The sequence below is a fragment of the Camelina sativa genome, chromosome 18 (genome assembly GCF_000633955.1).
Source record: "Camelina sativa cultivar DH55 chromosome 18, Cs, whole genome shotgun sequence".
In the NCBI taxonomy this organism is placed as follows: Eukaryota; Viridiplantae; Streptophyta; class Magnoliopsida; order Brassicales; family Brassicaceae; genus Camelina; species Camelina sativa.
The window spans coordinates 3,038,710-3,054,202 of NC_025702.1; the positions used below are offsets into that span (position 1 = coordinate 3,038,710).

Consider the following 15,493-nt stretch of genomic DNA (forward strand, 5'->3'; position numbering starts at 1 on the left):
TAGGGTTCGGTTTTGGAAGATTTCACTGGATCTTGCTTACCTGGATGGGATATACCAGCGTGGTTTAGTCACCAAGCCTCTGGGTCAGTGTTAAAGCAAAAACTTCCTCAACATTGGTGTGACAACCAGTTTACTGGGATAGCTCTGTGCGCTGTTATCCTATTTCCTGACTACCACAAGCAGAGGAACCGTCTCTTAGTAAAATGTAATTGTGTGTTCAATTACAAAGACAGGTCTCATAACCGTTTTATTAACACTATTGGCAGTTGGAGGGAACCAAGTAACACACCGGGGAAGATTGAGTCGTCTCATATCTTTGTTGGCTATACCAGTACGTTGGATATCAAGAAATATGGTGGGGAAGAAGATGAAGAGGGATGTAGTCAAACTGAGGTTTCTTTTGAATTTCAAGTGACAGATGGTACAGATGTGTTAAAAGGTTGCAAGGTGCTGAAGTGTGGCTTTAGTTTGGTTTATGCAACCAATGGAAGGGAGAATATAAGGTGGGATGCAGAGACTGTTGAAATTCCAGAAAGGATTGAGAACGTCCTAGGTAAAGCAATATCTTATGGAAACTCTGGAAGTCATGTTGATACCCAATATGAATCTTACTCTGGTCCATGTTCGGGAAAGGATGCAAATTTCTTATATGAAGCAAAATCTGACGCTAACCCAAATGTAGGGAAGAGTTTTGAAAACAAGGAAGTTGACCTTCCAAATGAAGAAGAAGACGCAGGAAGAGAAATCATTGTAAGCTCTTATCGTGACAACACATCTTCAGGAAGTTTAGAGAAGCTTAAAATGCATTCTTTTGTTGGAGTTGAACTACGACTCAAGCAAATGGAAAAGGCCTTGTTTTCGACACCAGGAAAAACACATATTCTTGGAGTTGTTGGAATGCCCGGCTTTGGTAAAACAACTCTTGCAAGAGTTTTGTTTGAAAAGCGTGGGTGTAAGTTTCCAAGGCACTTGTTTTTAACAGTGTCAAAAAAATACAGCCTGGAGCAGTTGAGGAGGGTATTCCTGAAGGAGTTACTCAAACACGTAAATCAAGACATGGATGACGAAACGACTCATGAATCGGTCAAGGATAAACTGCGTCAGGCCAAAAGTTTTGTTGTTCTCGATGACGTGAGTGACAAGAAGCAATTAGAGTTTCTCCTTGGCAACCTTGACTGGATTAAGAAGGGAAGCAAGATTGTGATTACAACGCGTGACAAGTCATTGCTAGATGGATTGGCTCATAATACTTGTGTGGTCCAACAATTGAACAACAGAGAAGGCTTTCAACTCTTTACTTATCATGCCTTCTATAATCAAATGTATCTCTCAGAAACCTTCCTGTCACTGTCCAGAATATTCGTGGATAATGTTCCAGGTAACCCACGGGATCTCAAGCAACTGGGAAGCGACCTATGTGGAAAAGATGAAGCCTACTGGCAACATGAACTGCAAAGAGTGAAACAAAATTTTAGTATTGAGATGAGAGATGTGTGGACATTCTCTATTGACCAACTTAATGAGCGACAGAGAGATGTATTTCTCGACATAGTACATTTTTTCAAATCAGAAGACGAAAATTTTGTTAAAAGTTTACTGGATTCAGGAAATCCTGAAGCTGTGAGTGAAGTAAGAGATCTTGCTGACAAGTTCCTCATTACAATTTCTGATGGGCGAGTAGAGATGCATGATCAACTGTATACATTGGGTAAGGACCTTGGTTCTCCCGGGCAGCATAGGCTGTGCAACGACAAAGATATCATCAACAAGGTGACAAAAATGAAACAAGCGGTACGTTTATTGTTTTTCTGAAAAGAGAGTCCATTTATGCCTGAAACATTTCTTGGCTATTCTAAAACAAACTTTAAGATCATTATTTCTGTGAATGCTTTAGGACGGATGAAAGTTGTTTCAGTTAGTAAGAAAACATGAAACAAAAATAATAGATGGAATCTTCTAGAATACTTATTGGCAAAGCTTTTTCAAGGGCAGAAAATTTCAACAGTTTCTGTCAAATGTCAAATAACAGGGACAACAAGCTCACCCTCTATATGAAAGCAAAACCCTGAGACTTCATGTAATTCCTAACTTTATGTTTGTTACTTGCTTTTAGGAGGCTAATAACGTGAGAGGTATTTTCTTAGACATGTCACAAATAAGGGAGAGTATTGCCTTGGAACGTATGACCTTCACCGATATGCGAAACCTTCTATACCTCAAGATATATGATTCTTATTGTCCTCGGAAATGTAAAGCTGACTGCAACTTATATTTCCCGGATGGGCTTGAGTTCCACATGGAAGAGGTTCGATATCTCCATTGGGTGAAATTCCCGTTGCAGGAACTTCCACCAGACTTCAGACCCGAGAATCTTGTAGACCTGAGGCTGCCTTATAGCAAGATAGAACGTGTTTGGGAAGGTCTTAAGGTGTGTCTTCTTGTTCCATCTTTTTTCAGTTATGTTTTCATTAGATCACGTATGTATTTTCTGATTGTTGGTTAAATGTTGACAGGATACACCACGGTTGAAGTGGGTTGATTTAAGGCACTCAAGTAAGTTGCTCGACTTGTCAGCATTGTCAAAGGCTGAAAATCTTCAAAGATTAAATCTGGAAGGCTGCACGAGTTTGGATGAGCTGCCGTTGGAGATACAAAATATGAAGTCTCTTATTTTCCTGAACCTGAGAGGATGCACAAGTCTTTGCTATCTTCCAAAGATGAATTTAATCTCTCTAAAAACTCTCATCCTCAGTGACTGCTCAAACCTAAAGGAATTTCAGTTAATTTCTGAGCGTGTAGAATTTCTGCATTTGGATGGCACAGCGATTGAAGGACTTCCTCCAGCTATACAGAACCTCCAGAGACTTGTCATGTTGAATTTGAAAAACTGCACAATGCTGGAGACTCTTCCCAACTGTTTGGGAAAGCTGAAATTTCTTGACGAGCTAGTACTCTCTGGTTGTTCAAGGCTTAAGAGTCTTCCAGATGTCAGGCATAGCTTAAAACATCTTCAGATTTTACTTCTTGATGGCACAGGAGCAAATGAGATGCCAAGTATGTCGTGCTTTACTGGATCCGAAGGCCCAGCTTCTGCTGATATTTCCTTACAACCTTTTCCGTTATATTCCACCATGAGAGAATATGCATGTGGTGTAAATGGATTATCCTCACTACGACGTTTATGTTTGAGTGGAAATGATTTTGTCACCCTGCAACATGACATTGGGAAACTATATAATCTGAACTGCCTTGACGTGAAGCAGTGCAAAAAGCTGAAATTTGTTCCAACGCTTCCACCAAGACTTCAATACTTTGATGCCCATGGATGTGATTCGTTGGAAAGAGTTGCAAATCCTCTAGCCCTTCCGGTGCTGTCTGGGCAGAAATATGCAAAATTCAATTTTTCCAACTGCGATAAGTTGGATCAAGACGCAAAAGATAGTATCATATCCTATACTCGGTGGAGAAGCCAGTTAATGCTAGATGAACTCACTCGTTACGATGAGGTTTATCTATCTCTCTCTATTAATTCGCAGTCGCCTCGGTAGAACATATTACATGTAATTTAGTTTTGGTGTTCCTTTCTGCAGAGTTCTGTCTTGGAAGCTTTTACTGGAACTTGCTTTCCTGGTTGGGAAGTGCCGGCATGGTTCAGTCATCGAGCTTTTGGACTGGTGTTAAAGCCAAAGCTGCCTCTACACTGGAGCGACAACAAGTTTACAGGAATAGCTCTGTGCGCTGTTATCTCATTTCAAGGCTATCATGAGAGGAACCGTCTCTTAGTGAAATGTAAAAGTGTGTTTAATAATGAAGATGGGTCTTGTATCCGCTTAAGTTCCACTGTTGGCAGTTGGAGCCCATCAAATAACACGCCAGGGAAGATTGAAACATGTCATATCTTTATTGGCTATATTAGTATATTGGATATCAAGAAACTGGGAGAGGAAGATAAAGAAAGATGTAGTCACAGTGATGCTTTGTTTGAATTTCAAGTGACAGATGGTACAGAAGTGTTAGAAGGTTGCGAGGTGCTGAAGTGTGGCTTTAGTTTGGTCTATCTGACGGATGAATTGCGGGTTAAATCTGGTGTACGTGGAGCCCCTCTTGAAGCTAATCACTGCAGAGATTATTCAAAAAACGGTGATTGGATCTAAGATTTGTTAGCTTCATCTTTATGTGCGATTGTCTTTGCTTCCAAGTATTGCTCAAGGTTTTTAAATTTCTGATAGCTTGTCTTCCTTTTTTAGTGGCTATCTTGGAAACTGAAGCAGCAGAAAGATCTTCTGACGGTGGGGACAAGGTACTTGAACTGCCAAATAAAATGATAGCACTTGAAGTCGTAAGTTCAATCATATGTTAATTGGTTGAATGAATCGGATATATTTTCTGTAACAAAGATTTCATGATCATGTACTTATACTTTTTGTTATGTCCTATGCAGGCTTCAAGTTCCGAACCACCTATTGCTAAGTCTCGTTTTTCCTGGACTAAATATAGAACCGTATCAAACAATTCAGAAAGAGAGAGACACATTCGAGCGTTAGAGGTCGACGCCCAGTTGTCTGAGGAGCCTCAACATCACATCGACGACATTGTAAGATCTTTTGTTTTTTTTGTATTAATAAGTAGACGAATTAACTGCTCAAACCCATTTTTATTCCCCAATCATATGAACCACCAAATTCTGAAACATTCTGTCTTGTCTATTAGATTCCCATGGTTGCATCGTCTTCTGAAGCTGGAATCCGACAAAGCCACCCTCAGGTTTTCGTCAGTTATCATGGAGCTGAGCTGCACAGGACCTTTGTCAGACATCTTGTGAGTACTTTGACAGATGCAAGGGTCAGCGTTTTCACAGACAACGACAAGGGGAATGGGACAAAACAACTGATACAACTCTACCAGAGAATAGAGGAGTCTAAGATTGCACTCGCCATCTTCTCCAAGAGGTATGTAGAGTCAAATATATGCTTAAACGAGCTTGTGATGATGGACGAGCTCGCGAAGGAAGGAAAACTCTTGGTGATCCCCATTTTCTACAATGTGAGATCAAGTGACGTGAGAAGCCTCAAGGGAGAATTTGGCCAACATTTCAAGGAAATGAGAGAGAGGTACAAGGACGAACTTGAGAAAGTACGGAAGTGGGAAGCTTCTGTGAAGTCAATTGCAAAGACAATCGGCATACACTCGGAAGTTCACGGGTATTGATTTCCTGATTTTTCCTTATTGATGAATAATAAGGTCTAATAAGATGACGTTCTTTTTGGAAATGCCAAAAAGTACACAACTTTCAACTTTTGCCACATAACTAACTTTTTCATACAAATTTTCAACTACCGTTTCTCTCTCTAATATTGCAGCGAAGATGCCTCTCTTGTTGAAGCAACTGTTGAAGCAGTTCAGAGAGCGCTAACCAAAATTTCTGAAGGAAGTCTTAAGTATCTGGGAAGTGTTAATACGCCAACTGACCATGTTTTCGCCCTTTTTGTGACTTTTCTTTCCTGTCTCATCATGTCTCCTCTACTTTTCATTGAGGCATATTCTATTTCGAGTGTTATGTGGTTAGTGAATGTTCTGGTTATGGTGGTTGTTGTTGTGGTCCTTTACCAGAAAATTTGCAGATGGAGAGACCACAAGACACAATCGTCTGCAACCATATCACCACCACCTTAAGCAAAGTCAGATAGCAGCATATTTAGGAAATGGTTTGGTGCGTGGCCCATCTCTGCTATGTTTGTTTTGCTTACTACATTTGGAATAATTACTACTTGTACTACTTCTGCTCGTCCGGGGAATTCTGCTAGAGACATTTTCTTGGACCTGAAACTCTTTGATTTTGAAGTTGTATGAACATATTTATTCATCAGTTTCTTTGTTATGCTGCCTACTAACGCCATGGGGCATTCTTCAACTATTGATGAGTACTTAAGAAAACAAACAAACGTCTTATTTGATGTAATTGATAAGTTTTCTTCTCTGCTTACTGGCCGGCCCATTTAAATCTCAAAGTGAGGAGATTGGGATCGAACCTGTACCAAAAATAATTGGAATGCATAACTAATGAGGATAATTTGAAACATGAATCTAATCGGGGTTCTGCCTTAAAAAAGAAAATAGGTCCAATCGGATTAAACCGGTTCCGACCAGCCACCAAACCATAGACTTGACTTATAGGGCAAAAACAAGCGGTCAAACTTGATGTGCGTGTCAGCGTGTGCAACTTGCTCACTGTAAAAGTGTAACCATTTTGGTTACTAACTTCATTTGAAGTTGAGTTGACTTCAGTTTTCGAACTTCTCCCAACGATTCCACCAAAAAAAACTTGCCAATGGCGGCCTCTTCCGGAGAGTCGTGGCAAGTGTTCATCAATTTCCGGGGAGAAGAATTGCGCGGCAATTTCATCAGCCATCTGGAAGGAGCCTTAACCCTAGCTGAAATCAAATACTACATCGACACGAAAGAGGTCCCAAGCGAAGATCTCACTGTCCTATTCACGAGGATCGAGCAATCTGAAATCGCACTGTCCATCTTCTCGAGCAAGTACGCTGAATCAAAGTGGTGTTTGGACGAGCTTGTGAAGATCACTGAACAAGTTCAAAAAGGAAAACTCAGAATCATCCCCGTCTTCTTCAACGTCACACCTGAGGAAGTCAAAGAGCAGAAAGGAGAGTTTGGACTTAAGCTCTACGGAGAAGGTAAAAGGAAAAGACCCAATATACCGAATTGGGAGAACGCTTTGCAGTCTGTTCCAAGCAAGATAGGTTTGAATCTGAAGAATTTTAGGTAGTGATATTGTTTGACCTGTTTCTTGTTCAATGGTTTGTTTCATTGATTTGATTTTTTTTCTTCCTCACTTGAAACCGCAGGAACGAGAGAGAGCTCGTTGATAAGATCGTTGACTCTGTCAAAAGAGTGCTTGCGGTGATTCCTCTCAACGGGATCTCTAAAGACATCTCAACTGTAAGTTCTAATGGTAATACATCCTCTAAACACACCCAACAGCCTAAAGCGCCTCCTCTTGAGTACGGAATGGAACAACGGCTTAAACAATTGGAAGGTAAGTTGGATTTTGATAGCCTCGAAACTCAACTTGTTGGAATTGTTGGGATGCCTGGGATTGGTAAAACCGCTCTCTCGGAACTGCATTTCAAGAAGTGGAACAATAGGTTTGTGTTTAAAAAGATTATCAGGGCGACCCGTGAGGAGTCAAATGATGGATCGGATTGGTTTAAGGACACACTTATGAACGGTAAAGAATTGGATCACAAGGCTCAAATGTTCAACAGGAAAATATTTGTTGTTTTGGATGATGTGAGCCATAAGAACCAAGTAAATTTCTTACTCGAGAATCTCGAGTGGATTAAGAAGGGGAGCAAGATTCTCATTACAACACGTGACAAGTCAACGATCGCAGATTTGGTTCACGATACTTATATGGTCCCTGGACTGAATGATAAAGAAGCTCTGGAGCTCTTTAAACATCATGCCTTTAACGATCAAGACTCTAGTACAGCAGGAAATTTCATGAAGCTTTCCGAGAAGTTTGTGGATTATGCTGGAGGCAATCCACTAGCCCTCAAGGAATTGGGAAAGGAGCTTTGCGGGGAAGATGAAGCTCACTGGGAAGCAAGACTAGTAACACTGCCATATTGTTGCAGTTCAAAGATCCTAACTGAATTGAGAATCAGTTATGACAAGCTGAGTGAACAACAGAAAGATGCGTTTCTCGACGTAGCTTGTTTTTTCAGATCAGAAGAGGAAGATTATGTGAAATGTTTACTGGACCCATATGGCCCTGAGTCTGGTGAAGATGTTAATGATCTTGCTGAAAAGTTGTTCATAGGTATCTCTGCCGGCCGAATAGAGATGCATAATATACTGTGTACATTTGGCCAGGAACTTGGTTCATCTGATGAAAACAAGTCAGGGGAAAGAATGTGGAATCATGAAAAAATTACAAACACCCTACGCTCTGAAGAGGTTACCCTCAATCAGAAAATTAAAAAGGTATAAGAAATCTCAATATATATACTTTCTTGAGTCGTATGTTTTGAGTTTAAGGCTGGATTACTTCATATGCGCTTTGCTAACTTTTTTTTTGTCTTTTGACTTGTTTCCGGGAAATGAAAAAAGGTGAGGGGTATATTCCTAGACACGGCCAAAGTTGAGAATGGAATCCCCATAGACCCGAACATTTTTATCGAAAGGTTCAACCAGCAGAATCTGCGGTACCTCAAAATATATGACTCTCTTTGTCCTCAACAATGTGATGTTGACTGTAAAGTAAACTTGCCTGATGGACTGGAGTTCCCGTTTCAAGAAATCAGATATCTCCACTGGCTGAAATTTCCATTGGATGAACTTCCACCTGACTTCAACCCAGAGAATCTCATTGATCTCAGGCTGCCTTACAGTAAGATTAAACGGGTTTGGGAAGCTGTTAAGGTGTGTCTCCATGTACCCTCTTTGCATTGCTACAGTAGACTATGGTGTCAATTGTTTCAGATTCAAGTTTGTGCATACATGTGAAATTTTCGTAACAACATTTTTCATTCTTCAATAAAATAAATTTCACTTGAATGAAACATACATTCAAGACCTATATGACTACAATAACCTTTAAAATCTAGCTGATTGGTGGTAAACTTGTTCTGAGTTGTTGTCACAGGAAACGCCATGGTTGAAGTGGGTTGATCTAAGTTATTCGAACAAGTTGACTGACCTGTCAGCATTGTCAAAGGCGTTTTATCTTCGAAGATTAAATCTTGAAGGCTGCACTTTTCTTGATAAGTTGCCAAAAGAGATGAAAAATATGAAGAGCCTTGTTTTCCTTAACCTCAGAGGATGCGTAATGCTCTCTTCTCTACCAGAAAGACTTGATTTAGTCTCCCTGAAGACTCTTATCCTCAGTGGCTGCTCAAAATTTATCAACTTCGAGCTGCTTTCTGAAAATCTTGAGTATCTACATTTAGATGGCACTGCTATTCAGAATCTTCCTTGGGCCATCCAAAACTTCCAGAAACTTGCGTTATTGAATCTCAAAGACTGCAAAATGTTGAAGTTTCTACCGGAATGTCTTGACAAGCTGAAGGCTCTTAAAGAACTAATACTATCTGGTTGTGCTAAGCTTACGAGTTTCCCCGATATTAAGGAGAACATGGAAAATCTTCAGATTTTGCTACTTGATGGGACCAAAATCAAAGATTTGCCCAACATATTATTTCACTGTGGTAACTTCAAAGGCCAAGTGGTATTCCAACGGTCACCTCGGATGAATGGTCTATCCATGTTGCGGCGTCTATGCTTAAGCAGAAATGATGAGATATGCACACTACAATCTAGCATTAGTCAACTCCATCATTTGAATTGTATCGACTTGAAGTACTGCAAGAATCTACTATCTATTCCGACGCTCCCACCGAATCTTCAATGCTTAGATGCACATGCTTGCAACTCACTAAAAGAAGTAGCAAGTCCGTTGGCCCTTCTTATGCCAACGCAGCAGATCCCCTGCTCATTCATTTTCACTAACTGTGAGAAATTGGAGCACAGCGCAAAGAATGAAATCATATGCTATGCTCACAACAAGAGCAGGATGATTTCAGATGCACTAAATCGCCACAATAAGGTCTTTCTCTATCATCCCGAATTCTCAATCAACAGTTCAAATTATTTTAATTATCTTCGGTTTTACATTATAGGGTCTTGCTTTCGAAGCTTTGGTTGCCACCTGTTTTCCTGGAAGTGACGTTCCTGCTTGGTTTAGTCACAAAGCTTCTGGAGCAGTGTTGGATTCCGAGCTCCCTCGACATTGGAGTAAAAGTGGGTTTGTTGGAATAGCTCTGTGTGCTATTGTCTCATTTAAGGACCACACAGTTCGAAACAACAACCTCCAGGTGAAATGTATATGCGAGTTCAGCAATGTTGAGACATTCTCTAGCTACTTTAATTGCCATGTTGGAGGTTTATCTGAGACAGGCGACGAACAACGCACGATTAAGTCGACTCATGTGTTCATCGGCTACACCAATTGGTTGAATATCAACAAATTTCAAGAAAAGGACTGTGAGAAAGAATGTGTTCCTACTAGGGCTTCCATTAAATTTGAAGTGACAGACGGTACTGGCAAGGTTTCGAATTGCGAGGTCTTGAAATGCGGTTTTAGTTTAGTATTTGAGTCTGGTTCTTGGGAGGGAAGCTCAAGGACAGAGCACTTGGAACAAGTTGAGAATAGATGGTTGGGTCCCTTGAGAAGAATAAGAAGGTTTCTTCCATTATGATTGCAAATTGTGGTGCAATCACTGCGAGGGATGATAAATTCAATTTAGCTTCATAGAGAGCTAATTTAGCTTCTCTTGTCGATCCAGTAATTATTTTTGTAATAAAAAGCTGATTGTTGATGTATGTCATAACGACATTGTCATTGTACAACATTTTGTTTCTCATGTCTCAATACTAAATCAGAGTTCGGTGCTCAAGTCTTGAAAATTTCAAGATACAAAGCTTTTTGGATGAACTTATAATTGCAATCAGGTTCGGCATTTCATTCATCATTATTTGTATTCATAAACATTATCAGTAGCACAAACATAAGATTTCATATACGACTCTTCGAGTGCATCAGAATTAGGAAATCCTAATGTGAGACATGTATCTAAGTATCAATGAATAAACCATTATCTTTTTTTAATTTGTCAAACAACCATGGCCCACTAGGCACTTCATGTCGTTTTGAAAGTTGTTGGACATGGGCTTGCAAAGTTTGATTAAACATTTAATAGAGGCATTTCCACATGATTCTGCTTCACCTTTCTTCTTACTGTTAGCTCTCATGTGATTTCACCTTCTTCTTCTTCATCAAATTCTTCAAAATCTCACCATCAAATCGTTTCTATCACCGTCGGAACATCACCGGCGATATCGTTGATTGCGAAAATGGTGCGGAAAGAGGGAAAATTGAGAAATCGAAGTGAAACACCTGAAGGAGAAGCATCCGTAGCTAGGATCGTTCGCGGTTCTACTGTTCTTGATGATCCTGAAGTTGATTTGATGAAACAACATCGCACTCTTCGATCAGAAGGATACGAAGCTCAAGGATCTTTATCGTGACACTCAGCTGAGTCCGATAGTCCTTTTAATCTTCAATCTTCAGATCATCCAGATTTGATGATCGTTGCTCACACTCATGATGGTACAAATTACAATAGCTGGTCAATTGCTATGAGGATTAGTCTAGAAGCTAAGAACAAGCTTAGTTTTATTGATGGATCTATCCCTAGGCCATGTGAAAGTGATTTTGACTACAAGATCTGGAGTAGATGTAACAACATGGTGAAATCGTGGATTCTGAATGTTGTGAGTAAGGAGATCTATGATAGTATACTTTGCTATCAAGATGCAGTTGAAATGTGTAATGATTTGTTTACAAGGTTTAAGGTGAATAACCTTCCGAGGAGGTATCAGCTTGAGCAAGTCGTGATGACTCTGAGACAAGGCTCGCTTGACTTATCCAGCTACTTCACGAAGAAGAAGACACTGTGGGAGCAACTAGCCAACACAAAGTCTAGAACAGTGAAGAGGTGTGATTGTGATCAAGTTAAGGAGTTACTTGATGAAGCTGATACTAGCAGGATTACTCAGTTTCTTATGGGGTTGAATGATGACTTTGGAAATATCAGGAGTCAAATACTAAATATGAAGTCAAGACCGGGTTTGAATGAGTTCTACAACATTTTGGATCAGGATGAGATTCAGAGAGTAGTAGGAGTGTCTTCTCGACCAATCTCTAATCCTACTGCTTTCCAATCTCAGGCTTTGATCCCGGATCAGAATTCAATCTTGATGGCACAAGGAAACTTCCAGAAACCTAAGTGTTCTCACTGCTCGCATGTTGTACATACTGCGGATAAATGCTACAAACTACATGGCTATCCTCCATGTCATCCAAGGGCAAAGAAGAAAAACTATGTTGGGAGTACTAACTTGGCTACTACCGGTCATGTCAAAGATATTAAAGATACACCTAAAGAGAGTTTCAGTGAGGATATGTCTAATGAACAACTCCAACAGATGATCTCTTATCTGAGCACTAAGCTTCAATCTTCAAGCGTCACCTCATGCCCTGATAAAGCCATAGCTTCGACTTCAAATTCCGTACCAACTATCTCACAGATATCTGGTACATTTCTCTCTTTATATGATTTCAGTTTCTATAACGTGTTGACTTCCTCTATACCTCATGAAACTAAGTTGTCTTTTAGAGCTTGGGTCATAGATTCAGGGGCTAGTCACCATGTTACTCATGAGAGAAACCTTTATGATGATTATAGATCTTTAGATAGAACCTTTGTGAGACTTCCCAATGGTCAGACTGTCAAATAGACGGAACCGGTTATATACAGCTTACATATGCATTTTCCTTACATAATGTGTTGCATATTCCTGAATTCAAGTTAATTTGTTGAGTGTTAGTGTAATCACAAAATCTTTGAGGTCTAAAGTTAGCTTTACTTCTGATGATTGTGTGATATAGGCTCTTACTCAGGACCTAATGATTGGCAAAGGTAGTCAAGTTGTGAATGTATACGTTCTGCATTTGGATAAAACCCTTGTTAATGTCTCTAGTTCTTCTTTTCCTGGTAAGTCTGTATGTTCTGTCTCTTCAGTTACTTCAGATATATGGCATAAAAGGTTAGGACACCCATCTATTGCTAAAGATAGAATCTATTTCTGATGTCTTATTGTTATCCAAGTCTAAAATCAATAAAGATAAAACTCATTATCATGTTTGCTATTTATCGAAACAGAAACATTTACCTTTATAATCCTTGAATAATATAAGAGAAAAACCCTTCAAATTGATTCATATTGACACTTGGGGTACATTTTCTGTTCCAACGGTTGGTGGTTATAGATATTTCTTGACAATAGTAGATGATTTTAGTCGTGCAACTTGGTTATACATGCTTAAACAGAAGTCTGATGTTACAAATGTTTTTCCTGGTTTCTTAAAGCTAGTAGAAACTCAATATAGCACTACGGTTTGTTGTGTGCGGTCTGAAAATGCTCATGAATTGAAGGTCCTCCTAAATATTTTCTTGGCATCGAGATTGCCATAAGTGATGAGGGGATCTGTCTCACTCAAAGGAAATATGTTCTCGACTTGTTAGAAGCTACATGATTTTTAAATTGCAAACCTTCTGCTGTACCCATGAAGTTGGACCAATAGATGTCTTTGACCAGTTTTTCACGGCGCAAGAAGAAGATTAAGCAGACATCTGAGGGTGATGAAGAATATATTGTGGATACTGCACAATCTTCTGACTCTGCAATTGAACTTCTTATAGATGCAAAGCAATATCGAAGACTGATTGGAAAGCTCCAATATCTGACTATAACTCGTCCGGATATTACTTTTCTGTTTCTAAACTAGCTCAATACTCCTCTGCTCCGCGAAAATTCATCTTCAGGCTGTTCACAAGGTACTTTGTTACTTAAAAATCACCATTGGGCAAGGCTTATTCTATGGGAAGGACGAGGATTTTCTGATGCAGACTGGGGAGCTTGTCCTGACAATAGGCGCTCAGTGACTGGCTATGCAATCTTCATAGGTCAGTCTCTAGTATCTTGGAGATCAAAGAAACAAGATATGGTTTCGATGAGCTCAGCTGAATCTGAGTATAGAGCCATGAGTGTGATAACCAAGGAGTTGTTGTGGTTTACTTATATCTTGAAGGCTCTACGAGTACCTTTCTCTCCTCCAGCTTACTTGTATTGTGATAACTAGGCGGCTCTTCACATTGCGAGTAACTCTATTTATCATGAACGCACAAAACATATAGAGTTTGATTGTCACAAGGTTAGAGAGGCGATTGAAGATGGTATTCTCAAGACCATGTTTGTTTGTACAGACAATCAGCTTGCTGACATTTTAACCAAAGCTCTACATCCGGCTCCTTTCAGAGACAACATTGGCAAGATGAGAATTATTAACATTTACTCCTCTCAATCTTTTTTTTTGGTGAGAACCAGGGTTTTACCCGTGGAGTTTATTTTTACTCCTCTCCATCTTGAGGGGGCTATTAGATTGTAAATACTAGTTGAGCTTATTAGATTAATTTTCGGTTCAATAGGAATTGGTTTAGTTTGGTTTAATGCATATAATACACAATTGTAAAGTTTGTAACGATTTAGAAATACATAAAACATTTCACAGTTTCGTCTTTGCTCATGAACTCAAATATCTTCCTCCATATGATCTTGAAACTTTGGGATTGGGAAGTAGTCGTAGTCAAAGACTGTTGACCATGGGTCTTCTTCCTCCGGAAGATGAGGAAGATGCTGAAACACTGGGAACAATTCCAGTGTACGTGTATCTACAACGTCATTATAAAACTCTATATGTCCTGACACTCCTCCATGTCATCCTTCTCTTCAAACACGTCTGCCGCATCTCCAAGAGGAGTGGAGGAGGAAGGCAAGTGGAGTTTATTTGGTTTGTTTTTGTTTTGGGAGACTCTAGATGAGGCAGAAGTAGTAGTTACGACTGAGCAGTTAGAGGACAATGGATGGTTATTGTAATGACCCTCACTAAGGGGTAAAATTTCAAAACAAAAACTCAAGGCCAAAAGACCAAGAAAGGAAGCCAGCAAGGAGATCAGAAGAATTGCTGAAGACAAGTCCGAGAAATTATGAACGGATCGAGAAATGGCCGAGTAGTCCGAGACGTACCGCCTGTGTCGTCCGAGACGTATCGTCCGAGTTGTCCGAAGAAGTCCGAGTGTTGTCGAGAGATGACAGACGATCGATCGAGAGACGCCGACCGACCCGATAAGAATTTGGGGAAACAAGAAATTCTTGTTCTACCAAGAATTAATCAAGAAAATGCTTCCAAGAAAAGAAGATTAAAAAAATCTAAGTGGAATTAGTGGAGATTAAATAAATCAAAGTGGAGCTTACTGGAGATTAAATAAATCAAAGTGGAGCTTAGTGGAGATTAAATAATTCAAAGTGGAGTTAGTGGAGATTAAGGACATCAAAGAGGCCAAGTGTAATGTCGATTCCACACATGAACTAAGGAGCTTCAAGGACTCAACAAACGCCTCTCATGCATTGGGCATCTCCACCGCCCAAACTCTCTATAAATAAGGTCACTCTCTTCTCATTTCCGCAAAAATCTTAAGGGAGAAGATAAAGAGAGAAAAGAGAGAAGGAGAGAAAGAGGAGAGAAAAGAGAGAAAGGTGAGTCCGCAAGAGAGAAAGAAGAGAAGTGTTGCCGCAAGGAGAAAGAGAGAAGAAGAGAAGAAGCAAGACGAGACTATTGGCCATCTCAAGGTGTTGAATCAATAAGGAAATCGATTTCAACCAAGGAAGGAGTTCAAGTGTGCCGCGCGAGAGAGAGCTTCATCAAGAAAGTCCGATCATCGCCGGTTTTCTGTGAGTTCAGGCACATAATCCGCCGAACTAAATGGGGATTAAAGACATCCATCTAGTG

At 39.9% G+C, this 15,493-nt stretch overlaps 2 protein-coding genes across 5 annotated transcripts in view; both read left to right on the forward strand.

Moving 5' to 3' along the window:
* LOC104760394 overlaps nucleotides 1-5,914 on the forward strand; it is a 14,269-nt gene extending 8,355 nt beyond the window's left edge. For 2 of the 4 annotated variants that reach the window (XM_019240395.1, XM_019240397.1), the window contains 8 exons: nucleotides 4-1,791; nucleotides 2,114-2,428; nucleotides 2,514-3,506; nucleotides 3,591-4,140; nucleotides 4,248-4,339; nucleotides 4,442-4,594; nucleotides 4,711-5,201; nucleotides 5,361-5,914. In XM_019240395.1, coding sequence (XP_019095940.1) covers nucleotides 4-1,791; nucleotides 2,114-2,428; nucleotides 2,514-3,506; nucleotides 3,591-4,140; nucleotides 4,248-4,339; nucleotides 4,442-4,594; nucleotides 4,711-5,201; nucleotides 5,361-5,673 — 4,695 coding nt within the window. In that variant the 3' untranslated portion in view covers nucleotides 5,674-5,914. The remainder of the gene's footprint in view (nucleotides 1-3; nucleotides 1,792-2,113; nucleotides 2,429-2,513; nucleotides 3,507-3,590; nucleotides 4,141-4,247; nucleotides 4,340-4,441; nucleotides 4,595-4,710; nucleotides 5,202-5,360) is intronic. The other 2 variants (XM_010483313.1, XM_019240396.1) reach the window with 2 other exon arrangements.
* LOC104760396 (disease resistance protein LAZ5-like) lies at nucleotides 6,257-10,473 on the forward strand. Its single transcript, XM_010483316.1, has 5 exons — nucleotides 6,257-6,783; nucleotides 6,867-8,007; nucleotides 8,134-8,445; nucleotides 8,669-9,628; nucleotides 9,702-10,473. Exons 1-5 carry the CDS (start codon nucleotides 6,329-6,331, stop codon nucleotides 10,278-10,280), a joined length of 3,447 nt encoding a protein of 1,148 aa, XP_010481618.1. The 5' UTR covers nucleotides 6,257-6,328; the 3' UTR covers nucleotides 10,281-10,473.

Excerpts from the sequence above, each read along its gene's own strand:
- LOC104760396 (XM_010483316.1), top strand. The coding sequence starts at position 6,329 with ATGGCGGCCTCTTCCGGAGAGTCGTGGCAAGTGTTCATCAATTTCCGG. Across the intron at positions 6,784-6,866 it reads TTGAATCTGAAGAATTTTAG|GAACGAGAGAGAGCTCGTTG; the intron begins GTAGTGATATTG and ends TTGAAACCGCAG. Across the intron at positions 8,008-8,133 it reads TCAATCAGAAAATTAAAAAG|GTGAGGGGTATATTCCTAGA; the intron begins GTATAAGAAATC and ends AAATGAAAAAAG.